Below are 27706 nucleotides of genomic sequence, written 5' to 3'. Positions count from 1 at the left end.
CCACCGCTGCTTGTACCACACACGACACACCCTGGAATCAGCTTCAGAATTGGGTTTTGGAGCCAAATAGGATTCAGTCGGCTCACTTGACCCCAAGTGCCGGCGCAGGATACGCAGTAGCGGCATGCGCAGCAGGTGGAACATTCGCCGCCGCTCCCGCCACATTACCCAAAGTAGCCCCCCCACCGTTCAGCGGCCCAGACTGTCCTACAGCACGCACCACACCGATGAGCTTCGTCTTCCCCTCGCGAGTGATGAGCTTCATGCCCGGCTTGACGTACTCGGGGTATCGGATAAACTGCAAACGCAGCTTGGCACGGTCGCCCGTACGAACCACCGGCTTGCCTCCATGCGCATCTACCCCACCTGCTCCGGGACCGATAGTGGGCTGACCGTCGAGCTTGGCGATGCCCACAATGCGCACCGTCTGTCGAATAGACGCAGCGTGCAGTACCATGCAGCTGCCCACCGACAGCGTGGTCGAGTGGTACAGACACAGGATCTCGGCATCGAACTCCATGTAGCTCTTGGGCGCCACCTCGGTGCGTGCCACCATCACCATGCCTTTCCGCACCTGGTTGCGGCGGATCTTCTTGAGCGCAAACGACACACTCTGACCCGCTGTGGCTCCGTCCACATGGACGCGCTTGCGCTGAATGCTGCGGATCGAGGTGCTTACAAACTGGCCCAAGCTGTCTGGCCCAAGCAGCGCCGAGTCTCCTACCTTGCAGCTGCCCGCCAGCACAACCCCGGAAACAACCGTACCGACGAACGGCACCGAAAAGATGTCGCTGATCTGGAACTCAAACGGCTGATCCACCTGGAACTTGGCCGCACTCGCCTGCGGTAGGATGTTCAGAAAGCTGCGTAAGAGATCGAGGTTGAGCCCAGTAACGTTGGAGATCTGGAAAATGGGGCAGATACGCTCCGTCTCGAGTCGCAGCGCCGATTCCACCACTTGACCCATATCGTTGATAAACACGGGCGTCTTGCGGCAGCCGGGCGACTTGAGTATCTTGGTGAGCTGCTTGAGCGTCGTCTCCAAAACATGAGCTGGCGTCATGTCGATCTTGGTGATGCACACCACCACGGGCACCGAGAGAGCCAGAGCAATGCCGAGATGCTCCTTGGACATGCCGATGAGGCCCGCGTTGGCACCGACCATCAGCATGACAAAGTCAGGAAGGCATCCCGTCATGCCGAAGACCGTCGTTTTGAGGTAACGCTCGTGCCCAGCGAGATCAATGAAGGAGATGACCTTGCTGGACTTGGCGCATACCTCTTCCCACGACATCTTGCGTCCAGGCTCCTGCCCAGGACCAACGACGTTGTGCACAGGTTTTCCCTTGGAGTCGAAGCCCATGATCTCCATTCCGACGGATGAAGTTCGACCGGACTCGACCTCGTGCTTGTGCCTGAAGAGGTTGACACGGGCTTTGCCTCTGCCATCATCGAGACCTCCCTTAGTGAGCACTCCTAGCATCGTGGATTTGCCAGCGTCGACATTGCCAATGACGGCAATACGTAGCTCGACCAGCTCTTCGGCACCAGCGGGAATTCTGCGGATGAGGACGTGGGCGGACCTGCCCTTGCCGTCCTCTGTAGCCTGCTGGTGGAGAAGACTGGCATCGGCGTCAGATAAGCTAGCAGCCTTGATCACATTCGCAATGGCAAATGACAGCTCATCTTCGGTGAATAGGCTCGTGATGGTGGCATCGTTTCGAGGTTCAGGCGTGCCGATGCGCAGGACGAATTCGCCTCCTTCGTAAGCGACACGGTCTGCGATGTACTTAACAAGGCCCTTGGCTTGGGGTTCAGCGGTGGAGGGGGGGTCCCGCTCTTTGGCGGCGGCGTCGTTGTTCGAAGAGGAGCTCGTGTGGGTAGGCTGAGATGGTAATGACGCCGGTATCGATCTAGTGCTGTCATCCACTGGCTCGAGCAGGAGCTTCTTGAGGTCGGCAGATGAGAGAGCGCGAGGATCGAATGCGTTCGAATTGGAGGCACTAAGGCTGGTGGAGTGAAGATTGGCAGTAAGGGCGTCTATTGTGGGCGCCTTCTTCTGTGGCGCAGCGGAAGAGGCGGACATGATGAGGGTGGTGTGACAGATCGGCGTGATTTAGATCACGGATGTGATGGCGATGCGGTAATGTCGAGAATAATGGCCAATGTCGGCGCTGAACCGAGACCAGAAGTTCCCAATATCCTAAGAAGTAGAGGAGATGTTGGATGAGGCCTGGCACAGTGCTGTTCGAATTGGAAGGCTTGAGCTTAAAAGTGACCAAACGAGAGATGACTCGACCTGACTTGATGCGGCGATGAACGGAAAGTCTTGAGGATGGCACCGCGCGCTCGTTTGCGATTATATCAGCATGTGATATGTCGAAGCTGAAAGTAGCGTACAATAGACGGTCTTGGTGGCAGTTCCGATCCAAGTGTGAGAATGGGACGATGTGGCGAGAAGAGAGGATTGGGAAGCTATATGCTCTCGGATGCATCCGACGACCCTGAGCCGGCGAACTAGGCTGCGCTTTGCTGCCGGCATTCGTTACTGGCTGCGCAGAACAGACTCGAGCTCGAGCTCGCTCGCGCCACTCGAACGCGGGTGTGGTAATGCAGCCCTTTTTTCTCTGATTCCTTAGGCGGAGAGTGTGGAGCTAGCTGAAGCTGCAACCCGGCGCGTTGCCATGCAGCAACACCCTGCATTTCAGAATCCAGATGAAAGCGCTCGGTGACCTCTTGAGCTTGTAGCAGCAGCTCAGTCGCGATGAAAATTGCCATTTCACATCAACACCAACAGGAGCAGCACACGGCGTTGCCAGCCACCGTAGGTCTCTGCCTTGCGGAGTCGCACGACGCCGCTAACGGGTTCGCCGCTGATTACCACGGCCAGCAGCAACCAACAACGGTAGTTGCCATCTGCGTGTGACTCTGAGCTCATCTCGTAGTTCGCTGTTGCTTCTGACTCGACTTCTCTCCGCGGCTGAGCATCATTCGTTGTCCTGTCTGAGACGATGCAGACAGAGTTGGTTGGTGAAAGACAAAAGCCGCTCCGCGAGTCACCTTTCCTGAGCTAGAGCCCAATGGGACATCGAGGAGCATTCGACTGCAACACTGACTCGAGCAAAGACCAGAGTCTAGCATTGCTTTGCATTAGCGAATCTTTGCCGTCCTGCTAATGATCTCTTTGCCACGCGAACTCAAGAGGATGGACATCGCAGAATTACGCATCTTCAAAGACTGATGTTGCCTTGGTGTTTCGATTTGCGGCAAGACCTGGTCTCATCGAAGAGACAGAGACAGAGACACGGTTAAGCCATTCCTGCGGAAACCTGTCAGAAAAAAACTGGGTCAGAAATTCCACTTTCTGTCAAAATGCCGGCGTGAAATGACGCTCACGATGATTCAGCACTGGTGCTGTAAATGATGATGCCGCTGCTTTCCTCGCATGCAACTCTTCGTCAAGCGACCGGTCAAAGGACCCTGTCCTTGCTGACACCCATCGAACGCCATGTGGAGCCATCTCGTGCTCCTTGGCTATGGTCACGATGCTCAGGCCACTCTTTGGCCTTTCTCACTCAGCAGACTACTCTGCCGACCTGGGCGAAGCAATGAGCGTGTCATACCGCTTTGCTTGCTCATCCTGCTTTCTTCCAAACGGCGGATGACAAGCGCGCCAAGAAGTGTCGGCGCCAGTAATGTCGTGTATATATGAACGAGCTTCGAACGCATAGCCAATTCCCCCCTTCTCGAAACCATTCCGCCACTGAGCTCCTCTTGACAACATTTGTATGAACACGCTCAGATCGTCTCTGAACACCGTCACACGCCATCTTTCCGTCCTCCGCTCTTAAGCTCCCTTGCCGCGCACCACACCCTCTCCTCGCTACTCGAACTTCACTATGTCTTCGCAGCAGAACGACGACCAGGTGGTCACCGCCTACCCGAACTACTACCCCAAGGGTCAAAAACAAGAGCTCCCCGGCGAGGACCAGTCGATGGAGCCGCTCGCCGAGCACATCAAGGTCGAAAAGTGGGACAACAACGGCAAGCCTTACCTCGAAGAATACAGGGGCAGCGGCAAGCTCGAGGGCAAGTCGGCCATCATCACGGGCGGCGATAGCGGCATCGGTCGTAGCGCTGCGCTGTTCTTCGCACGTGAGGGCGCCAATGTGACAATCGCCTACCTGCCCGAGGAGGAGAAGGATGCCGATGCGGTGGAAAAGTTGGTCAAGCAAGCGCCCATGGGTACAAAGGAGATCTTGCGCGTACCGGGCAACCTCGAAAAGGAGGAGGATTGCAAGCTGGTCGTGCAGAAGCATCTCGAAAAGTGGGGCACCATCGACATCGTTGTCAACAACGCTGCAAAGCAGGTGCCCGACAAGAACTTTGAGGACACCGACCTCAGCGTCGCTGAAAGCACTTTCCGCAGCAACGTGCTCGGCGCCTTTGCCATCACCAAGTTTGCCCTGCCGCACATGAAACGCGGATCGACCATTATCCAGTCGTCCTCGGTGACAGCATACAAAGGATCGGCTCAGATGGTGCCGTACGCATCCACAAAGGGGGCTCTCGTCGCCTTCACTCGAAGCTTGGCCTTGCAGCTCGCACCCAAAGGCATTCGCGTCAACGCGGTGGCTCCTGGACCCATCTACACGCCACTCCAGCCGGCAAGCCGCAGCAAGGACAACATGGAGGGTTGGGGTATCGGCGGTGCGCCCCTTCACGGTCGTCCCGGTCAGCCCGCCGAGATGGGAGCTACGTACGTCTACCTCGCCGACCCTGGCTCTTCCAACCTGATGACCGGCCAGGTCATGCACCTCTCCCACGGCAGCTGGTTTGGTTCTTGATGTTGGTAATTCTTGCCAACTGCTGGTTTTTGATCATGTAGAATCAGTCTTTTCATTGCCAAAGATTCAAGGTGCCCTTGTGTTGTTCGATCTATCGGCAGCATTGAGCTTGCTGTCTTGAGGGTGATCTGCATGCAGAGAATGATAGCAGAATTCAGGGTCCGAGGTTGTCACAGCGAGAAGCCTCTGCCCACTCTTGTGCCTCAAAACAACTCAATTCAGCACCGGCCCGTGTTAAAATCTGAATAAGCGCGTCGTTTGTTCGCTCGCCAAAGGAACCGAATCTGTCCCAAGACACGCCGGCCAGAGCTGCAGCTTGCATGTTGGTCTTGCATCGGAGCACGTTCCACTCACCCCCACCACCACCTTGTCAACTTCCATCACACACGCGACTTTTGACATCGCGCAGAGTCGGGAACAGCTTTCTACCTCACTGCAGCGCCATGCTTGGTTAGCGGCTTTATCGCTGCGTACCACTGGAATCCCCGTCAGCCCTCTGCTCGCTCCCGTAGAGGCCCCAGTGCAACTCGCGTTTCTGCTCGGATCGCAACCAGCCCGCAGCGCAACGCCGTTTCTTTCGACCTTTATACGATCGAAATACAGACTGGTCTTCACCATGAGTCTGCAACCCGCCGACACGCGCTCGATCGGCACCGAGCATTCGATAGAGTCTTCCGAGTCCGATATCCTCTTCTTCCCGACCAGCTCATCCGCTCGTAATTCTTCCGACGTGGCCGTGCCCAAGCTCTCCTCCGACACAATACGAGCTTCTTCCAAGCCAACTTTCACCCCAGTGTCACCGACACAGCAGCGCAGCCAACTGCCAAATCAGGAACAAGAAGAATACGCGGCAGATGCAGAGTCGCAACCGCTTACTGGCAACAACGAGAGGAGCGGGCGTTCGAGTCCGTATCACGACGACGTTTCTCCGTCCACAGGGCATCGCACGCCAACGAGCACCTTTGGTCACACGCTCGACCCCGGAGCATACTGGAGGTTGGCGGAGCAGGCATCTTCGATCCCGTCTACTCGCTTCTTGGAGCGCCAACAGGGCGGTACGCTGAGCGAACGCCGGGACGCATACTGGAAAGCTTCCGTAGTCAACGTCCTGCTCATCCTCAGCTGGTATACCTTCTCCACGCTCATCTCGGTGTACAACAAGTGGATGTTTTCGACCGACAAGAAGAATTTCTCCTTCCCGCTCTTCGTCACTAGCTTCCACATGCTCATGCAGTTCATCCTCAGCAGCATGGCCCTGAAGATCTTCCCGCAGCTCGTCCCGCGTCGACCCAATGGCACCACCTCGCGACCCTCTGGATTCGACTGGGCGTCCAAAGTCGTCCCCTGTGCCCTCGCCACCGCACTCGACATCGGACTCTCCAACACCAGCCTTAAGACCATCACACTGACGTTCTACACCATGTGCAAGAGCTCGAATCTCGCGTTCGTGCTGTTCTTCGCCTTTCTGTTCGGGCTCGAGGTGATCCGGTGGAGCTTGATCGGGATCATCTCGCTGATCACCGTGGGCGTGGTGATGATGGTGGCGGCGGAAACTAAGTTCGTGCTGGTCGGGGCGGTGCAGGTGTTGTCGGCATCGGCGTTGGGCGGGTTGCGGTGGGCTTTGACGCAAATGCTCCTTGACAGGGACGAGATGGGAATGAACAATCCGATCGCCACCGTTTTCTGGTTGACCCCCGTCATGGGCGTCTCGCTCATCTCGCTCTCGGCGATCTTCGAATCGTGGCACAACATCTTCGCCGCCAAGTCGGGGTACTTTGATACCCTGGCGCACGGGCTGCGGACGACGGCGATGATCGCTGCCCCGGGTTTTTTGGCATTCGGGATGAACCTGGCCGAGTTTGCGCTCATCAAGCGCACAAGTGTGGTGACGCTCAGCGTGGCGGGCATTTTCAAGGAGGTGCTTACGATCGCTCTGGCCAGCAGCGTGTTTGGCGACGAGCTCACGCCAATCAATGTGACGGGGCTTTGTATCACGCTGTTGGGCATCGCGCTGTACAATTGGCTCAAATACCGGCTGATCACGCGCGGAGCCGATTCGGTCGGTCATGAGATCTCTGGCCTCAACGAGTTGGGCGAGAGCATCCGCAGTCGAGCCAGCTCGATTTTCCGCGGCGGTGGATCCTCGATCAACGCAAGCGGCCAGGGGCGCGGGTACGAGCATCTCGGCGGCGCTGCAGACGACGAGAACAGTTTGCTGTTCGACGAGCAGCACGAGCGCGGGAAAGCACGTCGCAAAGGCACGGGCGAGTCGGATGCGTTGGAGTTGGACACGCAGAGGGTGAGTCAGGAGATTGTGTCCAAGGCGTACGTCGCGAGGGCGATGACGGAGGAGGAGCGCGAGAGGGAGAGGGAACGGCTGAGGAAGATCGATGAGGAGGCAGATCTAGATGGGTGGGGCACGTCGGGAGAGAGGATCACGGGCCAGGGTCTTGTAGAGGAACATCATCACGCGAGATTTCGATAGGGCAGAGTTTCAAATCGCAATCAATCTGTTCAAGTCGAACAAAAGAGAGCTTGTGAGTGTGATAGCTGAGAGTCAGTGAGGTGAGGTGAAGATGCTCGCGTTTCATGCAATCGATGTGCTGTAAGACGATGCTTACAAGGGTATACTGAGACGCTCTCGCCTCATGAATGCTGTTGATCTTTTCGCTCGCTGACGGCTACGCTGTCTGCTCAGCTCCATCAGCGGCCTCCTGTGCATCCTGCTCTGCCGGCCCATTCTCCGGATCCCGCCACGTCGCCCAATGCCCAACCTGCTTTGCCATGACCTCGCCTACAAACGCCGGATCTCTACACGCCAGACGGAACTCCTCCTCGTTCTGCAGCAAATCCAAAAAGTGTAGCGCCTGCGGGTATTGCAGGTACTTGACGTATCTCGGATGTCGAAAGTAGTCCAGATACTTGAGGTATCGTTTGAAGGCTGCGGAAGAGAACACGCCGGTTAGGGCGAGGTGATTGAGGTAGTAGGGGTTGGCTAGAGAAGATAGGAATTCAAGATCGCGTGAGAAGGCGGCCTGATTTGCTGTTCGGCGTTGCTCATCGGCTGGGGCAGATGTAACTGGTGTTGATGCGTTCACGGTCATTGTAAGAGGTGCCGAGAGAGAGGGAGTGGAGTGGAAGTGGTGGTGAGCTGCCTTCAAGGCGATGGACGTCTCGAGCCGGTCAGTCGACAGAGAGTGGTTCGAAGAGTTGATATGAGTTGGGTGGTGTGTCGCTGATGATCGAAGGCGATGGTGATGGCGACAATCGAGAAGGGAGATGCTGATCCGAGAGCATCACATTTGTAATTTCAGGGTCCTTTAGTCTGTCGGAATTAAGCCGATTGAGAAGTTTTGAGTTGTGGTCGGATGGCGCGATTCAGACCACCGTCCGAGTGCTGCACGGACACATACACTCACGCTCTATTCCACCGATGCTCCTCTCTCTCTCTCGTCGTTTTGCTCCTATCCAACCTCTTCCTATCATCATCGCTCCTCCTGAGTAAGCTATTAGGGACCGCAAAGATGTCGACTCCAACATTACCAGCATGGCCGCCATCCTTGCCCGACGAGGCACGAGAGTATCTCTCAACCCAAGCTACCGACTACGCCCTCGCTCACGGTATCGTCTACCGTCCCGTTCCCGTCGCACCCTCCACCCAGCCAGCAAGCGACAGCGCCATTCACGCCCCCTTCTCGCTCTTTCCCTCCCCATTCCCACGCGCACTCTTTCAAAAGGCACAAAACATCCAACCAGCCTACGATTTGCTCTACGCTCAGGTCTCGTCGGACCATACCTTCCTCCAACGCGTCATCGGCGAATCAGTCGTCCAGGTCGACGAATTCCAGAAACAGCTTTGGGACATCTACGTTTCTGTCAAGGACGATCTCGTCCAGCCGCTGAGCCTGGGTCTGTTCAGGAGCGATTATCTGCTTCATGATGCACAGAGCGAATCCTCTGCTGCTGCGGAAATGGGCAGGTCGGGTCAGCTCGAACTCAAACAGGTCGAGTTCAACACGATCAGCGCTTCGTTTGGCGCTCTGTGTACGAAGGTGAACGGCCTTCATCGACATGTCTCACAGACTACGGACTATCTTGACGTGCACAGCGGCCTGTCGAACCTCGATAATTTGCCGGTGAACCAGGGCCAGGATGTGCTAACCGGCGGACTGGCAGCCGCACACGCCGCGTACATCTCTCAACGACGCAAAAGGGGCGAGACCGATAAGAACACATACGTGCTTTTCGTGGTGCAGGAAGGCGAACGGAACGCGTTCGACCAGCGTCCGCTCGAACATGCGCTGCAAGACAGGGGAATCCGAGTCGTTCGGCAGTGCTTCAACGAGATTGCTGCGAGGATGTCTAGCGACGAGAAGCGCGCGCTGTTCTTGCAGCATCCCGTTCTGGGTCGCATTGAGATCAGCGTTGTTTACTTCCGTGCTGGCTACGGACCATCCGATTATACGGGTCAGACGGAATGGGAGACGAGGAAAAAGCTCGAACTGAGTGCGGCAATCAAATGCCCCTCGATCGCTGTTCAGCTTGCAGGAGCCAAAAAGGTTCAGCAGGTTCTCGCAGAGCCAGGCCAGCTCGAACCCCTACTCGGCTCCCTCGGCTCCCAAGCGGCAATCACCCCTGCGACGGCACAGCAGCTCAGAGAAACCTTCACGGACCTCTACCCGCTCGACGACTCTCCCCTCGGCCAAAAGGGATACCAACTCGCCCTCACTCAGCCGCAGAACTACGTGCTCAAACCGCAGCGTGAAGGCGGCGGAAACAATGTCTATCGCGACGACATCCCGCGCTTCCTCGCCGAGCTCGAGTCGTCCTCCTCTACACACACGGGAGCCATCGCCAAGCGCCAGGCGTACATCCTGATGAGCCTCATCAAGCCCCCCGCTGGACTGGGCAACTTTTTGGTCAAAGCCGCCACCACCCCGGGGACCAAAGCGGGAGCATTGCTCGCCAAAGACACCGTTTCCGAGCTGGGCGTGTACGGCGCTGTACTCTTTGAAAATGGCCAGCAGAGCGTGCAAGTGCACCACCACCAGTCGGGCGGATACCTGCTGAGGACCAAAGGCAGGGAGAGCGACGAGGGCGGTGTAGCCGTCGGATTCTCAGTCATTGATTCACCTTTGCTCGTCTAGTCGAAACAAGTGGACATGTAGATTGCTAGCCGAATAAAAAAGACAAACAGTTCAACAGCAACAGAACAAGAATGTATACGTGTGTGAGAAACGAGTGTGTGCCGCATCTCGACGCTTATCGCCAGCTAGCCGAAACCAGCTTCGCCACGGTATGCAGCGCATGGTACTTGACGTTGGCGTCCGGATGGGCCATCAGCGCCATAATTTTCGCCTTGGCGCCGAGATCACTGACGCGCTTCTTGCCCTGCTCGAAGAAGTGCACAAACTTGCCCACATCCGAACACGCCACGGCGAGCGTCGTCGGATCCTCGCTCTCGTCCAAAATGGTCACCAGCTGCTTCAGCACCTTGCCGTCCTCGTCGACAAACTTGGGCGCGTTCTCCTTCCAAAAGTCGTCGAGCTCGTGCACGGGGCTCTCGAACGTCAGCTGGCCCGACTGCAGCTCCGAGAGATACTCGTCCCACGTCGTCATGGTCTTGAGTCGCTCCGCCAGCTCGGCCTTGATGTACTCGAGGTCCTCCTCGATCTCCTCGTCAGACCACTTGCGCGACAGCAGGTTCTCGGCAAGCGTCAGACACTTGCTGCCCAGCATCACGGGCGCATTGACATCCGGCGCTTTCGCCAGCAAGTTGCGGAACGTGGCCACCGTAACACGCGTCACCTTCTCCTTGACCGCATTGCGCGCCACGTCAACCAGCAGAGGAACGAGCCCCAACTTGACGTTGAGCTCGGCCGCAATGTCCTTGTTGAAGCTGAGCAGCCAGAAGCACAGCACCACCTGGTAGATGAGCTGCGTGCCCGCGCGCGTGGTGTTGGTGCCGTTGTTGGCACCGGCGACCAGCGTGCTAGCGGCACTCGAGGCGGGCGCACGCGAAGGCGTTGCGGATCCAGAGCCGGCGGGCGAGGTCGCGCTCGAGTTGAACGACGAGCCGCTGGCGGGTACGTTGCTGAGCCGCAAGATGTGGGCCAACTCTGACAGGAATCCACGGTCGACATCGTCTTGCTGCTGCTGCTGCTGCTGCTGCTGCTCGCTGTCGCCATCTTCCTCGTTGACAGCTTTAGCTTTGCCCGACGTTGAAGATGCAGTCTGGCCCATCTTGGCGACATCAAAGTCCCAGGCTTGCTCGCGGTACTTTTGAGTTCGGAGAAGTGCTTCGAGTAGCACGAGGGCGATCTCGGGTCCGTTCCCTTCAGCAAAGTCGGGCGACATTCGACGGGAAGCAGGAGATGCGTTGCTGTTGCCCGACTGAGCACGACCGGAGTTGTTGGCGCCGGATTTGGAGTTAGCGCCACGCAAAAGCGAGGATAGGAAGGTCAAGAGGCGAGGCAGCACGGACGCAGGTGGGCTGGGCTGTTCCGAGTGTGTGGCGGAGAAGACGAGGAGTAATGTGAGAAATTGGGCCGATTTCATCTGAACAAAGTCGTCGGGAACATCGAGGAGCTTGACAAACGGTTTCCAGGGGAACCCGATACCATCCTGCTCCTCCTGGCCGTCGAGCGAAAGGAAGAGCTCGAGACGGTCATCGCGGTCGGAAACCATGTCGTCGATGAGCACGAGGATCTGCTGGAGGGTATCGGTGCGGCTGAGTTTGGACAGGAGACGGAGGTATAGAGAGACGTAGTCGGGACCGTGCTCGTCCAGCAGAGGGTCGAGCTTGGAACGATTCTGGCCAATGACGATAGCATCGACGCTCTTGATCATCTTGAGCTCCTCGGCGCTGAGCAGATCGGCGCGGTGATAGCCCTCCCATGGGATGGGTCGAGCGCGGATGCGCTGTGCAAGCTCCTGGATCCACTTGTTGGTGAGGTAGACGAGTGGAGGTGCCTCAACAGTGTCCTTGACATTGGACTTGTCCTTGGCCTGAGCATCGGCATTCTGCTTAGAGCTCGAAGACGACGACATGGTGTGCAACGATAGCTGCTGCTCGACGGTCGTGGCAGTTGAGTTTCCTTGCGCGTCGACCTGCTAGTATGCGCCACAGTGCAACGACGAGTCGTGTCCAAGTGTGCCCAGAGGAACGAGATGGGGGCAGGGATGAAGGGCGACGAAGGAAGAAGCGGGTGAAGCAACAAGTCGATGGTCAAGAGCAATTGCTGATAAGTGTGCTTGGCAGTGAGAATGCGGTGTGGTGAGCCCCTGTTGAGATGTGCCTTCGTGCGTCTCTCTCAACAAAATCACGTTTTGGCAGTCAAAGAAAGGTGGCCCGTACGCTTGCTGCCTTTGGCTTGGAGCCTCCACCGCTTAGCCTTGCCGCTTCTGCCTGCTGCCTGCTGCTTCACTTGGTATTCTCTCAAATTCAAATCAGCTAGCTACACACACCGCCTTCACGCTTGTGATCGACTTGAGCACGCTTTCTCTTTCGAACTTGAACTCTCAATTCACACGAAATGTTTTTGTTGCTCAGAATGTTAGAGCTTCAAACAAAATTTTGTACGACATTTTTACTCTTTTGAGAAGAGTCAGCCGAGCAGGAAGAAAAGAAAGAAAGTGCGCGAGGCGAGCGAGCCTTCTCAATTTTTTCGATTCCGAGAACTTCCTCGTTTCACCATCATCCGAACTTCACCACCATTTGACCCATCACATCGCAATCTGCACATTTCTAGAATAATCACCGGCTTAGCTTCGCTGCTATCAAGACTGCAATCATCCACGCAACGAACAAAATGTCGGCGACGAGGTCAGCTGCTCCGCGCTTGCGGCTGCTCCAATCGCAAGCGTCTGCAATGCGTCTCTTGCACTCTTCTCCAAGCTATGCCACTCCGAGTGCCGCCTCGACTCCTTCTTCTTCTGCTGCAGCGTCTGAGGCGACAAGCGCATCATCCTCCTCTTCGACCAAGATTATCAGCTCCTTGATCCTCTCAAGACCACCCGTCGTCCTCCGTGAACCCAGCAGCTTCGAAAAGGCTTACCACGAATACAACCGCCAGCTGTCCGAGGCGTTGCAGCAGCCTTTCCCCAAGGATTTCTACTTTAAAAAGGGTTCTGCAGCTGAGAAGCGTTTTGAGGAGGACCAAACCAGCTCGCCGCAAGGGTTCTCTGCCATCGCCACAGCTGCCGGCTCTGCGTCCAAGGGCAAAGCTGCAAAGACCAAGGAAGCACCAGCGCTTTCTGCATCATCCTCTACGACTGAGGGCGACGCAGAGAACCGGCCCCTGCCCAGAACGACACCCGCAGATGCTAGCAACGACGTGCGCAGTCTCGAAAGGAAACTCGACCGCACACTCTACCTTGTTGTCAAGCAAAAGTCGGGCAAGGATGCTGCTGCATGGCGATTCCCAGCCAAGGCGCTCAGCAACATCAAGCGTGAAAACCTTCATGACGTGAGTTCCAAGGGCCAACACCCACTTGACGTACCACTTGAAAGCGAACATTGTACTGACATCGCCATTCCACTCCGTTCCATTGTTGTGTCGTTTCCAGGTCGCACCTGCATCCGTGACCGACATTCTTGGCAACAAGATGGATATCTGGATGGTCTCTAATCTTCCCATCGGTCTGTACAAGCAGGTCAATGCAGCTGCCGAAAAGACCTACTTCTTGCAAGGACACGTGTTGGCAGGGAACGCCGAGTTGAGCGAGGGCAATGACGTCGAGGAGTTCCAGTGGCTTACAAAGGAGGAGATCGAGAAAGTCATGGAGTCCAGCTACTGGTCCAATGTCGAGGACCTTCTCGACCCTTGAATCAGTTCTTTGCGCTCTATCGACACTTGCCGCAAAACCGCATTGAGAGTTGCGACGGCTCTTTTCGTGGATGTACTTTTAATACAATTCAACAACACATAGCTTGCTGTTGCCAATCGTTTCCGTGTGTTGATCCACACCAAAGTGGCAAGAGATTACAAAGGAGAGAAGGCTCAGGTTGTGGAAGGAGGGGTAGAGATTAACCTGGTTCGATGAGAGCCCGATCCCGATCGTTATGCAGCTCTGGCTTGGGCCTCATTTGCAGCTGCATTTGGCAGAGCCAAGCGTCGAGCTTCGGCTGATGGACCTGTTTGTGATTACAGGCGCATTGCTGTTTGCCTGCAAGAGCGGCGTGGGCTCGTCAAACGAAAGACCTCGTTACGTTTGGGCAGACACTGGTCTTCCCCATGCGGCATGCTTTTGATTGGTGCCATTTCATGGTCACCCGGGACCGCTTTTGCTCTTGACCGACGTGAGTTGAAAATATTGATCGGAAAGATTCCGGCTGGAGGTGCAAGACAAATGGGAATCGAGAACGGCCCTCCGAAAGACCTTTTTCCATAATGAAAGGACTGTCGGCACTCTGCAAAGCGTTTTGTGTGAATTGCGACCAAGGACGTCAGCACCAAGCAGTTAAATACTTAAAACAAATAATCAGCTGCCTGGAGAAGGAACACCGTGAGACTGGCTGGCCATCGCGTTTTGGATCACGCCTTTGTTATTTGCTGCAAAAGACTCTACTGTACTGGTACTTTACAACGCTGTTTATGCGGTTTTTTTGGTAGTTTTAAACTCATTTCGACGGTCAATTACAGTAGGATCACGACTGTCCTTAGACTATTTCAGCAGCTCGACAGCACGCGTCCTTTTTCTTATTTTTCCCCTCTTGTTCCCGAAAATGCTCCATGGCTGTTCGGCAGCCTGTATTGTACAGTATCGCCAACCACTTTCCCTTTTTTGTCTTTTATTTCGTCTTTTGTTATAAAGAAAAAAGCACTTAGCCTGTCGAGCTGTCTGCTCAAGAGCTTCCCTCGCTTATATCACCGTCAAATTCAGAATATCGTCGTTCCGCCCGCTCGCTCCCTCGCTTGCTCGCATTGCATCCGAGAGCAGGCTGAGTTAGATGAAAAGCTAGAACAAAACAGACGAAGCAAAGGCCAATCCGCATGGGCGCACTCTTGCATCCGCCGTCGCCTCTTCCCTTTCTTCACGATTTGCTTTGACGCCATCCCTCACGATCACCATCAACTCTTCAGTCACCTCGTCTCTGTCCCTCGCGTACAGCTCGGAGATCCTTCCTACGCAATTTCACCTTTCTCCATCGATCGCAGATTGGGGCGGCATTCGTCGAAGGACACACTCGTTTCTTGTCAGCGTCTTTGCATCGTAGTGACTGGCTTTTTTTCGGTCCTAGCGTTGCAAAAGACTGGGCGCGGCGTTTGGATTCGGCGCTCGTGGCTGGTACATCGTCTCTTTTCCTACCGTCGACATTGACAACGGAACTCTTTACTCTGGTATCGTGGTCACCGACACCGGAACGAAATCGCACGACTCAGCAGCTCGCCTCGCAGTAACACAGCGGTCGGCGGCTACTCCGATCTTTTCGCACACTTGTCGCATCTTCCGAGCTCACAGCAAAACAGAGCATTTCGTCAGCATCGATTAGCGCTGCTTGCTCGCCGCTACCAGTGTCATACGTGATTCGAAACTGTCGACGAGTCTCCTCTTCTACATTCGTATCTTCTCCAGCTCGATATCCTTTACTATCGCCTCGCTCTTTCAGCTCGCTCGCCTAGTCATCCACTCCTTCGACCCATCATGCCTCCTTCATCTCGACACAGCTCTCACCCTTCGCATCATCCTCACGCCGGTGCAAGGGATTTACACCACTCTGCTGGCGGCCCGCCTCCTCCTCAACAAGGCGGTCCTGGCATGGCCCCTGGTCCCGGCAACGGTCCCATGCATCACCCTCATTCATCCTACGCTCAGTCCATGCCACCGCCGCCCGGTTTGCCTCCACATGCCATGAACGGTGTCAACGGACCTCCTTCGGCCCACGGTGGACCTCCTCCTCGTATGGTCATGGCAGATGGACCGGGCGGCGCTGGTGGTCCACCGCCCCCACCGCCGCACATTCCTCGATCCTCATCCGCTCAGAGCCGCATCATGGATGCCGGCGGCGCGCCTGCTGGGCCTCCTGCTTCATCGTCTCCAGCCGTGCAGAAACTGTCTCTTGCTAACGAGGCTGCTTGGGTCGCGGTCGGTTCAGCCGCGGAAACTATGGAGGACTACGACCGCGCTCTCTCGGCCTATGAGGCTGCTCTTCGACACAACCCGTACTCTGTGCCTGCTCTCAGCGCCATCGCCGGCGTCCATCGCACCTTGGACAACTTTGAAAAAGCCGTCGACTACTTTCAGCGCGTGCTCAACATTGTTCCCGAGAATGGTGACACCTGGGGTTCTATGGGCCACTGCTATTTGATGATGGACGATCTGCAGCGCGCCTACACCGCTTATCAGCAAGCGCTTTACCACCTTCCCAACCCCAAGGAGCCCAAGCTCTGGTATGGCATCGGCATCCTCTACGATCGCTACGGTAGCCTCGAGCATGCAGAGGAGGCTTTCGCCAGTGTTGTCCGCATGGACCCCAACTATGAAAAGGCCAACGAGATCTACTTCCGTCTCGGCATCATCTACAAGCAGCAGAACAAATTCCCCGCCAGTCTCGAGTGCTTCCGCTACATCCTCGACAACCCACCGCGTCCGCTCACCGAGATCGACATCTGGTTCCAGATCGGCCATGTCTACGAGCAGCAGAAGGAGTTCAATGCTGCAAAGGAGGCGTACGAGCGCGTCCTTGCCGAAAACCCCAATCATGCCAAGGTGCTGCAGCAGCTCGGATGGCTCTACCATCTTTCCAACGCCGGATTCAACAACCAGGAGCGAGCCATCCAGTTCCTTACAAAGAGTCTCGAGTCCGATCCCAACGACGCCCAGAGCTGGTACTTACTCGGACGTGCCTACATGGCCGGCCAAAATTACAACAAGGCCTACGAGGCTTACCAGCAGGCCGTCTACCGCGATGGCAAGAACCCCACCTTCTGGTGCTCGATCGGCGTGCTCTACTACCAGATCAACCAGTACCGCGATGCGCTAGACGCCTACTCGCGCGCCATCCGCCTCAACCCCTACATTTCCGAGGTGTGGTTCGACCTCGGCAGCCTGTACGAGGCCTGTAACAACCAGATCAGCGACGCCATCCACGCCTACGAACGCGCAGCCGACCTCGACCCGGATAACCCCCAGATTCAGCAGCGCTTGCAGCTACTCCGTCATGCCGAGGCCAAGGGTGGCGAATTGCCCGAAGCACCCGTGCCTCAGGATGTGCATCCTACCGCCTACGCCAACAACAACGGCATGGCGCCCGGTCCTCCCACGCAGATCGGCGGCGGACCTGGTCCTTCGTATCCTCCGCCCCTCGGCGGTCCTCAGCTCGCCGGTACTGGCGGAGCCCGCGGAGATCTGTCCGAGCGCGACCTTCCCGGTCCCGGTCATCTGGGTTCATCTCATTCGCCCCCGCCCTTCCGTGGCGCTGGCCCCCCTGGCGCAGATGAACGAGGCTCGCGTGGCCCGCTTCCCGGTGCGCTGGCTCCCATGGTTGGAGGTCCTGGTGGCCCCGAACCCCTCGGACGCGGTGGCTTCCCGCACTCGCGAGGCCCTTCTCCCGGTCCTCCACGCATGGATCCGTACGGCAGGAGGTTGGGATCGCCACCGCGCCGCTCGCCGCCACCGCCTCTCCGCTCCGAGATGCATGATGGACACGGTCCTCCGCCGCACGGACACGCTCACGGTGGCGACTTCCGTGGTCCACCACCCCTCGCAGCCAGTGGCCCTGGCGGTGGACCTCCGCCGCCCTTGGATCACTATGGCCGTGCCGTAGGTGGGCCCAAGAGCGAGCGCGAGCGCGAACTGGAATGGGAGCGTGAGAGGGAACGCGAGAGAGAGATGCAGCAGGCGGGTCGTGGCTACCCGGCCAGTGGTCGCATCACTCCCAAGAACGAGTCAGGCTACGCACGTTCCCAGCACGGTGGCAGCGAGGCGCCTTCGCCTGCATTTGGACGTCCCCCCGTCTACGGACGTGAGGAGGGACGCGAGTACTACAGCAACAACGGTCACACCAGCACGGGACCGGGTGGCCCACGAAGCGGCTACGAGCGAGGAGGACCTCCGCCTCCGCCTCCGCATGGAGCTCGTCACGACGAACGAGGACCACCGCCTGCTCACTTCGAGCACGAACGCGGCGGTCCTCCTCCACCTCATCGCCAAGCCGAAAGCCGCTACGATCATCCTTACGGTGAAGGTTACGACGGCCCGATGGGCGGTGCTTCCGCACGAGGACCACCGCCTGGGCTTCGTGGACCGACTCCTGACTGGGAGCGTACGCGCTCTGGCGAACACGGTCCTCCCTCGCTCCACGACGGTGCCGAGGGCCGCAGTGCAGGAGGGTCCGCCAGCAAGTCGCGTCGAGGACCCAAGTCCAAAGATGAGCTCGAGCCTGCCCCCGCACCTCCCTCGCCCGCTCCTTCGGCCGCTGGAAAGAAGGGCAAGGGAACTGGATCGCGCGCTAGCTCGCCCTGGTCGGGTCGGGGCGGCGCTGCAGGTAAGAACGGTAAGGCGGCGCCTTTGGCTGGTGGTGTTGGCGGTGCTTCTGCTGGACCTGGCAGCAAGCGATCCGCCTCCACTTCGCTTCGTTCGCGCGAAGACCACGTCGATTCGAGGCCCAACTCGCCACTTGGAGGCGCTCGAGCGCAACGCGAGGTCTCGCCGGCCAGCTCGGATGGTAGCAACGAGCCACTCGCTGCGCGCGCCCCATCGTCTCGCATGGTGGATGAGGACTACGACGAAGGAGCTGCGGATGCGCTGATGGGTCTGGCTGGTGCGGCTTCTGCTTCGGCGTCGGCGAATGTGCCTGCTCCTGCACCTGCGCCTATTCCTGCAGCTGCTGAGCCTGCTTCTGCTTCTGCTTCTGCTTCTGCTTCTGCTTCTGCTTCTGCTTCTGCTTCTGCTTCTGCTCTGCTTCTGCTTCTGCTTCTGCTTCTGCTTCTGCTTCTGCTTCTGCTTCTGTTGCCTCGGATCGTGCGCCTAGCCCTGAAAAGCGTGTCGAAAGCTCTCTGGGTAAGCGGCCGTATGCTGAGGAGAAGGGAGCGGACGAGCCAGAGGATTCTTACAAGCGGGCCAAGAGCGGAAGCGCTGCTGCTGTTGAAGCAGAAGTGACGAGCGGCGGAACCGGCGACGTCTCTGGCCATGCCAAGCCTGAAGCTATTGCGGAACAAGCAGTCGAGGAAGCTGAAAAGGAGAATGCACCGGCAACAACAACGACAACACCACCTCCTGTTCAGGCTGAGGCGGTTTCACCCAAGGCCGACAGCAACAGCAATGCCGCGGAGAGTTCAACGCAGCCGATGGATGTTGATGTACGGGAACCGTCCAAAGGGCCGTCGGAGACGACTGCTGCAGCTTCTGCTGCTTCTGTCAAGGACTCGCCGCCTGCTGCCGAGGCAGCGCCGTCGAATGCGTCTGAAGGCAAATCGACGCCTGCACCCGCTGCTGTTTCGACGGGCGACCAAGCTGCGACGGAGAACAACACCAACGCTAGCAGCAACAGCAACAGCAACGCCGATGCCAACGTCAACAGCCCAATGAACGAAAAAGCCGCCGAAGAGGACGACAGCCGCGAGGAGGAGGAAGGTCAGATTCACGAGGATCCGACCGACGCTCCTTCCAAGCCGGCTGGTGAGGAGGTGGCCTAAGCGGAAAGTCGAAGATTGTCGTTGCTACATTACGAAATCATCCCGTTTCTATTGCTTTGTTTCATCGAGGGTCTCGATTGTCTGAGCTGGTTTGTTGAGGAAGTGGGAGCTTCTTTTGAGACCGCTCGTGTCCGAACGGTTGTTTTTGGCAGTGGGGAAATCACTCGCACGGCATTTGGGCTTGACATCATTTTATTCTCGCTGAAAAATGTACCAATAAAATTAGGTCGCGAAAAGAAACGGTAGCAGCCGCAGGCTCGTCCAGTGTTCTTCCACCCAAGTAGTCTTACGCTCTTCAAGTCAGCGTGGTTGCGAAAGATGTTCCCAGTGTCTCAAAAACACCAACACGAGGAGCGTGTATTGATGCTCCGTGTTGCGAGGCAAACACCGGGTCAGACGAACGTAAGCGCTCTGAAAGGGTCGAAGCGTGAAACGATTCAAATTCGTGCGGCTCGTAAAAGCCACACGGCTCGGCAGCGGCGGGCGAGCGTCGCCTAACGGGTTCGGAAGGCAGTCGGCTGTTCAGTTCGAACCAACACTAACCGTCGCGTAACAGGAATGGGGTGGGGCTGGTGGAGCCGGCTTGTCCGTCAAAACCTTCTCCCATCATCATCAGTCTCGTCGTTTGGTCGGAAGCAGGTCACCCTTTCCCTCCTAGTGCCAGCGGCTGCCTCGGAGCTGGCATCTGAATTCAGGAGGCGTCAAGCATTGTTTAGTGTGCTTTTCACCCCGAAACGTCGACGGAATCCCTTTGTGTTGTGGACGAACGATCTGCACGATTGCTGCAGCCGGTTGAATGAACAGTCCAATACAAGTCGACTCCGCGTCCCACACTGATGCACGAAGTGCACACAACCAAGCCCACGGCATCTAACATCCGGTGCGTCTTCGACTGGCCGGGCTGTGTACGGCTCCACGTGTGATCGCCGAGACATTCTCATCGTCACATACCACCACGACGAGTAAACATTTGCTATTACAGAGCCGACGCAAATGGCGAACAGACGGCAGCCAGCAAGGCAAGTTAGGATGTGCGAGGACCGATTCGCAGAGTCCCGGTGTCCATCTCGGTGAATTTCCAGCGGGTGCACTGGCGCTGCGTCGGACATCGAAACGTCAGTCTATCTGTTTCAATTGTTTCTTTGGGATCCTCATGCTTACACCACGTTCCCAGTCGACTTTGCGATTCGGTGTTGTGTTCGCTGGCGTCAATCAATGTGCGTGTGTGCGAGTGAGGCCGGCTCGGAAAAGCTGGAGCTTGAAACAGTCACGCTGCGGCCAACTCAGACGACGCGAGGTTGGCTATCGGCCTGAACGAAGACTGACCCTCTCTCGCCTTTCGATGACCCCTTGCCGCGCTCAATTCTGGGATCGATTGAATCACAATGCAGCGTGCGACAAGGCCGTCTTGGCTACTCTTTCATAACCAACCAAGGACGGGACAGAGCCGAGCCGAGGCGGCGGCAAAGGTAGCGAATTCAGTCGGTTGTCAAAAGAGAAATCAAATTCATGCTAGCTGATGGCGAACAGGCCAGCCAGCCACCATCGAATTCCGCCTGTGATTAGCGATCTGACAGGTTGCGTTTGTATTGGTGGACGCAACGCGATCTCTCGTCTTGACTCCAATCGACCCAAACAAGCCTACACCATGCCCATTCCCTTGCCCTCGAAGAGATCACGTTTACCACAGACGTGAGACCTTGACGGGCACCGTGCCGATAGCTGAGTACATTTGGAGCCGCGTCACCCGATTAGGTGCAGGTGCAGAAGGCTAATGCTGAAGGTGGTGACGGCGAAGGGTGCGACTTCGATTCGAAAATAAGAAATCCAACGACAGGCCTTGGCTGCCTCTCGCTTCGGCAGATTTGTTCAACAGATTAAACATTGAATTCGATAACATCTGTATCTGTATTTGACTGCTGAAATCACCCTATCCTCGGCTGCAGACCTTTATCCTCAAGCGACGCCTGCCTCGCTTCGGGTCCCTGAAAAAAGACCAACACTATGCGAGTGGCAAAGAGCACGCGCGACTGGCGTGAAGCGGCTATCAGAAGCAGCGTGATCTCTTTCGTCGCTCTTCACCTTCACAGCGTGAGCTTTGACCTGCATGATCTGGCTAGGCTAGTGAGCAGCATCTCGACGACTCGGCTGGTCGCTGCTCTCACTGTGCAGTACAGCTTTCTCCGCTATTCGAATTTCGGTCATCTGGAACGACAGGGGGGTCAACTCCGCCTCCTACGAGATTGCCAATTCATCTCTCACTCCTCCTTCAACGAAAGGCCTCGAGTTCTTCATCTCCCCGCTGTGCCCATATCATGCTCGCTTTCGACGCTCGCACCTCATAACGCCCTCGGCGTCTTGTGCACTATACAGAGAAATGGAAAATAGTCTTTTGTGTTGACGCAGTACAGCACAGCACAGCATGGGGCTCGAAGACCGTGTGCAAAAATAGTGCGTGTGCTTCTCTCTTTCTCTCTCTTTGTGTTCCTCTCGTGTGTGTTTCAATCGTGCAGTTTGCAATTTCGGCATGTTGTACAGAAAAAAGGGTACAGCACAGCACAGCTTCAAGCACTGCATCGTCAGCCTGCGTCCTTACGAAACGCACACCCACGAACGGCGGAAATCCTACCAAACCGTTCGATCTCACCTTACGGCTTCCCCTTCTTCCACAGCCAAAAAAGCCAAGCCAAACCAGCCATCGCTCGCACAGTCCGGCCGACGCGCGCTTTCTCTCTCTCTCACACACATTTTCTCTGCCTTTCCCTCTCGCCCCGCTTGGTCACACGCACGCCTACATACTGTATTGCTCCCTCTCCGCCTCTCCTCCTCGCCCGCCTGCCTGTCAAAATCGAAATCGAAACACCCTTTTCTTCTTGCGCTTGAATTTTCTAGCAGCCTGGGCTCCAACCCACAGCCCCTCTCTCTGAGTTTCTCTCCGCAAGCCGTAGCTCGAATGCGCTCGAAATTTGGCCCAAATCGCTCAGTCCACGCGCCTCGTTGTGACACAAGGCTCCCACCCACCGACCCACCCACATACACACGCGCATGCGAGCCAGTTCAATTCAAACACACACCTCTCTTTCTCCCTCTGCCGCTCTGTGTTGCTCCTGTCTCTTCCCTCTCCCTCTCCCTCTCTTTCCGCGCTCGCTGCCTCTTGACCTTCGTTTCGCTGGTCTCTGCTTTCTTTGGGTACCCGCTGTTTCGCCCTGTACGAAGCTCTCCCTCTCCCTCTCTCTCTTGGCAGTTTGTTCTGGCTCACGATCCACTCGCTGTCCTCCATCATCTCTGTCCCTCCCTGTCTCCGCCCTCATCATCTCGAGCCAGCCCTCGGCGCATCGGCCCTGGTGTCACTGCATCGTCTCGACCCTTTCTCCTTCTTTCTCCGCTCCTCTTTCGGTTCTGATTGTACGCGCGTGCAGACCTCCCTTGCTCAGTCGTCACTCTTCACGGAATCCTTTCGACGCCGCGGTACTCGTTGCAGACGACCATCCTAATCCGGTCAACGCCCGCATCCTCGTTTCTGCATATAGCCGCACGGCATCTGCTGGCTCACCATTCTATCTGGCTTCCGCAGTCGTCGCGACCAGCCTCTTTTTACGGACCTCTTCGCATTGCCTCGGCGACACTTTTCGTCCGTGGCAGCACCGGATACACAGCGCGGACAGACGCCTCTTCGTTCTTAATATCCTTGCAACACAGCTCGAATGCATTCAACCCTGACCTGAACACTAGCTTCAGTAGCATCTCGCGCGGATAAAGCATTGTCGACTTTAGCGCCCAAGCTGATCGACTCGAATTCAGCTCAAACTCATCTCGACTTCGCTTGGCGTCTTCCTAGCATCCTGCCTTCCGTTCAATATCCGCATCGTCGCACTCGTCTGTCCTGCTCTCGACTCCATCATCGAAGCTTTCATTGTGCTTGAGCATATATCCTCTGTCTCTCTTTCCTCCGCCCCTCGCCACCTGTCCACAGCATTGACCTGCGCTACTCATGTTCGGCAGTCAGTTCCAGACCCAACCGTTTGGCCAGTCGACGCCCGGTTACTATCCGCACATGACCGCCCAGCAGCAGCAGCAGCAACACCAGCAGCAGCAGCAGCAGCAGAACCAATTTGCCTGGATGCAATACCAGCAAATGCTGCAGGCACAGCAGTTTTACGGCCAACAACAGCATCAGGCCCAAGCGCAAGCACATGCATCGTCGCCTGCTAGCGAAGTTGGTCCAGCCTTCGACAGTCGTCGACGCACCTCGTCTACGCCTCAACGGCCCCAGCACGTTACCTACAACGACACGTTCCGACGTGACCAGCAGCAGCACCAAGTCGGAGCTGTCCCTGCTGCCTTCCCCGTGGGCCCGTATGCTGGTAGCGTACCCCAGCTCACTTCCATGCGCAGTTTTAACGGTCAACCCATGGCGGTAGGTCAATTTGGTCAAGTTGCTTCGTCTGGCCATTCTGCCTCGTCGTCCGTCTCGTCGGCTGGTGGCTTCCATCCATACCGCAGGACACAACGCGGCACCTCGGACATTGGCACCACCAACTCACAAACGTTTCCCTCGAGCGGCGCAACTGCCACTGCCTCACCAGCTGTCGCTGCCCCTCGCATTCGCACTGGCAGCACAGCTTCAAACGCTTCCGCGCGTGAGGCTTCGTCGCCCATGCTTGCTGCCGAACGCAAGCGCGGCGGCTCCATTCCTCCCTCGTCGTCTTCGCCAGGCTTTCCAAGCGCTCCTGCTGCCAAAAATGCACCTCCCACCACTTCGTTGCAGGCTGGACTCTCGCATTTGCGCGGTGTTCCACCACGTACGAACAGCCAGTCGTCCATCGGGTCAGACGCCTCGTCGCGAACTGCCACCGCTGGTGCTGTTGGGTCTCCCCCCGTCCACCATCGATCCGACTCGTCCACCTCGATTCAATCCATCAACACTTCTCAGCGTGGACAGCCTCCAAGCGTCGCTTCCTCCAAGAAGCCGTCGCCTTTGTCTCGACAGGCAGCCAAGGACGACGACGAAGAAGCCGTCTACGGCGGCAGCGATGATGACCGGGTCGATGGCGGCCGCTCTACTCCCATGCCCGGCTACGCGCCCAAAGCGTCCAAAAAGACGGGCCTATCGAGCAAGCTGCGCAAAGCTTTGTCCTTTTCCAACATGAACGACATCCAGGACAACGCAGGCTATGGCGGCTCATCGGCCGCAGCCGCAGCACGGCGTCCGCAACACGGCGTATTCGGCCGCGACCTCGGTGGCTTGCCCAACTCGTCTGGGGACACCAACGCCTCGACCGGCTCGACTCGCTCCACTTCACCTCCACGCACACCCGACAATGGCGCCGCCATTCCTGGCTCGTCGGCCGCCTCAATCACTTCGCGACGCGGTACGCGCCCCCCGCTCTCAAACAACAACGAAGGCAAACGCAGCATCTTCAACCGCAAGTTCAACTCTTCGACCGACAACATCTCCATCTCGTCCACCGTGTCGAGTGCTTCGGTCATGCTGCGCAAGGTGGGAAACCTCGGCAAGCTCGCGCGCCGTCACTCGCTCATGGGCCTTACCAACATGTTCAACAAGGACAAGGAGCGCGAAGGTCGCGACGGCATGCACGCCGACTCGTTTGGAAATCTACCCGCCGCTTCGGATGACTCGGCCATCAACACCAAGTCGAAGAAAGCATCGAAGAGCAAAAAGGGAACTCCTGCCACCGCCTCGATCACGCATGCCACTGTGGAGCTTGAAAGCGCCCGCGTCACCGAAGCTGGCATGACGCCCGCTGCCTCGTACGTCCGTCAGCATCAGCTTCAGATGCAGGCGCAGGCCGAGGCAGAGGCGCGTGCCGCACGGGAACGCCAAGAGTCCGAGGCGAAAGCACGCGAGGCAGGCGAGAACCGCCAAAAGATGATCGAAAAGGAAAAGGAGAGGCTCAAATCCAAGCGCGGCTGGCGCAAAAAGTTTAGCAGCAGCGGCGGCAGCATTAGCTCCATCTCTTCGGAGGCTCCTACCGGGCTCGAAATCACGTATGCCGAGCCGGACGAGTACGCCGATGGGGTCGACGCCGCCCACCACCACAACGCCGAGCCGCTCGTGTCTGCTGCGCCACCGCAGCTCTCGATGCAGTACGGCGAGGAAAGTGGGTTTGACGCCTCGTTCGACAGCGAGCTGCTCGAGCCACCCCACATGCCCGCCGCTGGCGGCCTGGGCGGTGAAGACTCTGGCGACGAGTACGAGACTGACAGCCTGCGTCACTGGGGAGAGGGCATCGAGCGGTCGCGTGCCAGTGCAGCTCAATGCAAGAACTACAAGGGCATTCTCAAAAAGACAGCTTCGACGCCAGACCTGTCGCTGAGCAGTGGATTCGAGAAGCCCTTTGCTGGGCGTATTCGTGCCAACTCGTACGATGCGCCTCAGGCTTCAGCGACGTCGTCCTCGTTGCACGGCGCTGCAAGCACCATGACGCACATTTCGAGCAGCACTGCGGGTGTAGAGCGTCTGGACGGTTTGGGCGCCAAGACGACTGACTCGCCGGTCTCTTCTCGACCCGCTTCGCGCTCCAGCGAAGCGCCGCCGCGTTCGGTTTCGCCTGGCTCGATCCAGCATACGGGCGGCGTGTTGGGCCACCACTCGAATTCGTCGATGCCTACGCTGTCGTTGATGATGGATCCCTCGGCCGACTTCTTGACGCAACGCTCGGTGACGGCGCCTATGCAGGGCCAGAAGAAGCTGTCGTTCGCCGAAGATCTCATCTTCCACTCGACGTGGCCCGCTACGGTGTACGACCGACGCGGCGAGCAGGCGACGTGCAACCGACTGACGCCGCTGTTGGCGCAACGGATCAAGGAAGAGCTCAACACGTACAAGATGGAGGAGATGGCTGTTGCGCCGTCGAGCCGCATCTATACACACTTTTTCGTCTAGAAGCTGCGCCGGTGCTGGCCACCCTTTCATCCTTGCATGGTCTTTGCCCAAAATTTTTCTCTCGTCTCCTATCAGTCCCACCGTTTGCCTAGGGAAGGGATGCGCGCGACCAGGCAAGCGACGTGCACACATGCCTTTTTCGGGACGTGCAGTGTTTAAGAGCGAGGTGCCAACACAGCTCTTGCCCAATACTATCCCTTTTGCTTGCAATTCTCTTTGGTACCAACAATTTTTGCCCGGCCATCGCGATCAAAATTGCTCTACATACATCTCTGGCCCGCTGTCTTCTTCTCATCTTTTCGTTCGCTCTGTCTCTTCGCTCTACTCTGCCATCGCTTCTGATCCTGCTCTTGTCATCTCCTCATCTCATCCTCATTGATCTCCTTGCATTGATTCGATCTCCACAACATTTACTGTCCGCTGCTGCCTTCAATCAAAATCGGTCCATAGCTGCCTCGATGGCCGGCTCTTTCGTCTCGTTTCCTACGTGGTGGTGTTGAAGCGACTGCGGCTGTTGTGATGAGCTGTCAAGGAGAGCGGAGTGCGGAGCGACTCATGCGTGCATGTCACTGGGCGCGGGCGAGGGCCCGTGCGGATTTTCCCGAAGCGCGGGAATGTTAGAGTCCACTGCGGGGGAACGAGTCTGGCGATGTGCTTGTTCCAGCAAAAGTCGCGGATCGGTGATTGCGTGCACCGCTTGAATCTGCCTCTCTCTTTCTCTCTCTCTCTCTCTCTCTTTTGCGCAGAGAAGGGACGATGAGAACGGGGCCAAAATGCTCGCTTGTGTAGAGCGGTGCTGCTGCAAGCGAGAAGTGACGGACAGACAGATGGACGAATTGTTGGATGGATGGATCGAGGCCGTAGCTCTGCTGGCGGGCGGCAAGCGATTTCCGTGATGCAGAGCTGCAGAGGCGCAGATTTTTCACGTTTTCTGCAAGCTCAAGCTCCACCTGTTCGCACTGCTTTCGTCATCGACTCGCCCCTGTGTCGCTGCGCGTTGGCCACACCAGATAAAGCCGACATCTGACTCTGTACCGTGGAAGCTAGGAAATAGGGAAAATGCTTGGAAAAGAGGGAGTGGCGCCTGTGCGCTCAGCTTTGGCAATTTTCGAAAAGAAAAAGAAATCAAATCCCAAGATCGTCATGCTCCGCCGCTGCCCCGCTGCTGGCTCGAGTGGGGTCAAAAACAAAACCACCGAAAAACCGGTCTGTCTAATCGCAAAGGCAGGCTGATGATCATGTTTGAAAGAGCAGCTTTGGCCTTTTGTCCCGCGCCTTTTCCTGCTCTGTCACACGCCTGTCCAGTCCGTCCG

At 57.1% G+C, this 27706-nt stretch overlaps 9 protein-coding genes across 9 annotated transcripts; 6 read left to right on the top strand and 3 right to left on the bottom strand.

Annotated features, from left to right (window-relative positions):
• Positions 1 to 82: 82 nt before the first annotated feature.
• On the bottom strand, positions 83 to 2086 carry EX895_002868 (uncharacterized protein; the record flags this gene model as incomplete). Its single annotated transcript, XM_029883466.1, has 1 exon — positions 83 to 2086. One exon carries the CDS (start codon positions 2084 to 2086, stop codon positions 83 to 85), a length of 2004 nt encoding a protein of 667 aa, XP_029740143.1.
• A 1813-nt stretch (positions 2087 to 3899) lies between these two features.
• Positions 3900 to 4847, top strand: EX895_002867 (uncharacterized protein; the record flags this gene model as incomplete). The annotated part of the gene is made up of 1 exon (XM_029883465.1): positions 3900 to 4847. One exon carries the CDS (start codon positions 3900 to 3902, stop codon positions 4845 to 4847), a length of 948 nt encoding a protein of 315 aa, XP_029740142.1.
• A 616-nt stretch (positions 4848 to 5463) lies between these two features.
• On the top strand, positions 5464 to 7332 carry EX895_002866 (uncharacterized protein; the record flags this gene model as incomplete). The annotated part of the gene is made up of 1 exon (XM_029883464.1): positions 5464 to 7332. The coding sequence occupies one exon, from the start codon at positions 5464 to 5466 to the stop codon at positions 7330 to 7332; it is 1869 nt and encodes a 622-aa protein (XP_029740141.1).
• A 196-nt stretch (positions 7333 to 7528) lies between these two features.
• EX895_002865 (uncharacterized protein) lies at positions 7529 to 7951 on the bottom strand (the record flags this gene model as incomplete). The annotated part of the gene is made up of 1 exon (XM_029883463.1): positions 7529 to 7951. One exon carries the CDS (start codon positions 7949 to 7951, stop codon positions 7529 to 7531), a length of 423 nt encoding a protein of 140 aa, XP_029740140.1.
• Positions 7952 to 8371: 420 nt separating this feature from the next.
• On the top strand, positions 8372 to 9994 carry EX895_002864 (uncharacterized protein; the record flags this gene model as incomplete). Its single annotated transcript, XM_029883462.1, has 1 exon — positions 8372 to 9994. The coding sequence occupies one exon, from the start codon at positions 8372 to 8374 to the stop codon at positions 9992 to 9994; it is 1623 nt and encodes a 540-aa protein (XP_029740139.1).
• A 115-nt stretch (positions 9995 to 10109) lies between these two features.
• EX895_002863 (uncharacterized protein) lies at positions 10110 to 11897 on the bottom strand (the record flags this gene model as incomplete). The annotated part of the gene is made up of 1 exon (XM_029883461.1): positions 10110 to 11897. The coding sequence occupies one exon, from the start codon at positions 11895 to 11897 to the stop codon at positions 10110 to 10112; it is 1788 nt and encodes a 595-aa protein (XP_029740138.1).
• A 761-nt stretch (positions 11898 to 12658) lies between these two features.
• Positions 12659 to 13676, top strand: EX895_002862 (uncharacterized protein; the record flags this gene model as incomplete). Its single annotated transcript, XM_029883460.1, has 2 exons — positions 12659 to 13315; positions 13416 to 13676. 2 exons carry the CDS (start codon positions 12659 to 12661, stop codon positions 13674 to 13676), a joined length of 918 nt encoding a protein of 305 aa, XP_029740137.1.
• A 1818-nt stretch (positions 13677 to 15494) lies between these two features.
• On the top strand, positions 15495 to 19486 carry EX895_002861 (uncharacterized protein; the record flags this gene model as incomplete). Its single annotated transcript, XM_029883459.1, has 2 exons — positions 15495 to 18631; positions 18823 to 19486. 2 exons carry the CDS (start codon positions 15495 to 15497, stop codon positions 19484 to 19486), a joined length of 3801 nt encoding a protein of 1266 aa, XP_029740136.1.
• Positions 19487 to 23477: 3991 nt separating this feature from the next.
• EX895_002860 (uncharacterized protein) lies at positions 23478 to 26393 on the top strand (the record flags this gene model as incomplete). The annotated part of the gene is made up of 1 exon (XM_029883458.1): positions 23478 to 26393. One exon carries the CDS (start codon positions 23478 to 23480, stop codon positions 26391 to 26393), a length of 2916 nt encoding a protein of 971 aa, XP_029740135.1.
• Positions 26394 to 27706: the final 1313 nt, after the last annotated feature.

The sequence above is a fragment of the Sporisorium graminicola genome, chromosome SGRAM_18 (genome assembly GCF_005498985.1).
Source record: "Sporisorium graminicola strain CBS 10092 chromosome SGRAM_18, whole genome shotgun sequence".
Lineage (NCBI taxonomy): Eukaryota > Fungi > Basidiomycota > Ustilaginomycetes > Ustilaginales > Ustilaginaceae > Sporisorium > Sporisorium graminicola.
The sequence above is the reverse complement of the archived record's forward strand: the minus strand, read 5'-3'. Positions and strand labels throughout refer to the sequence as shown.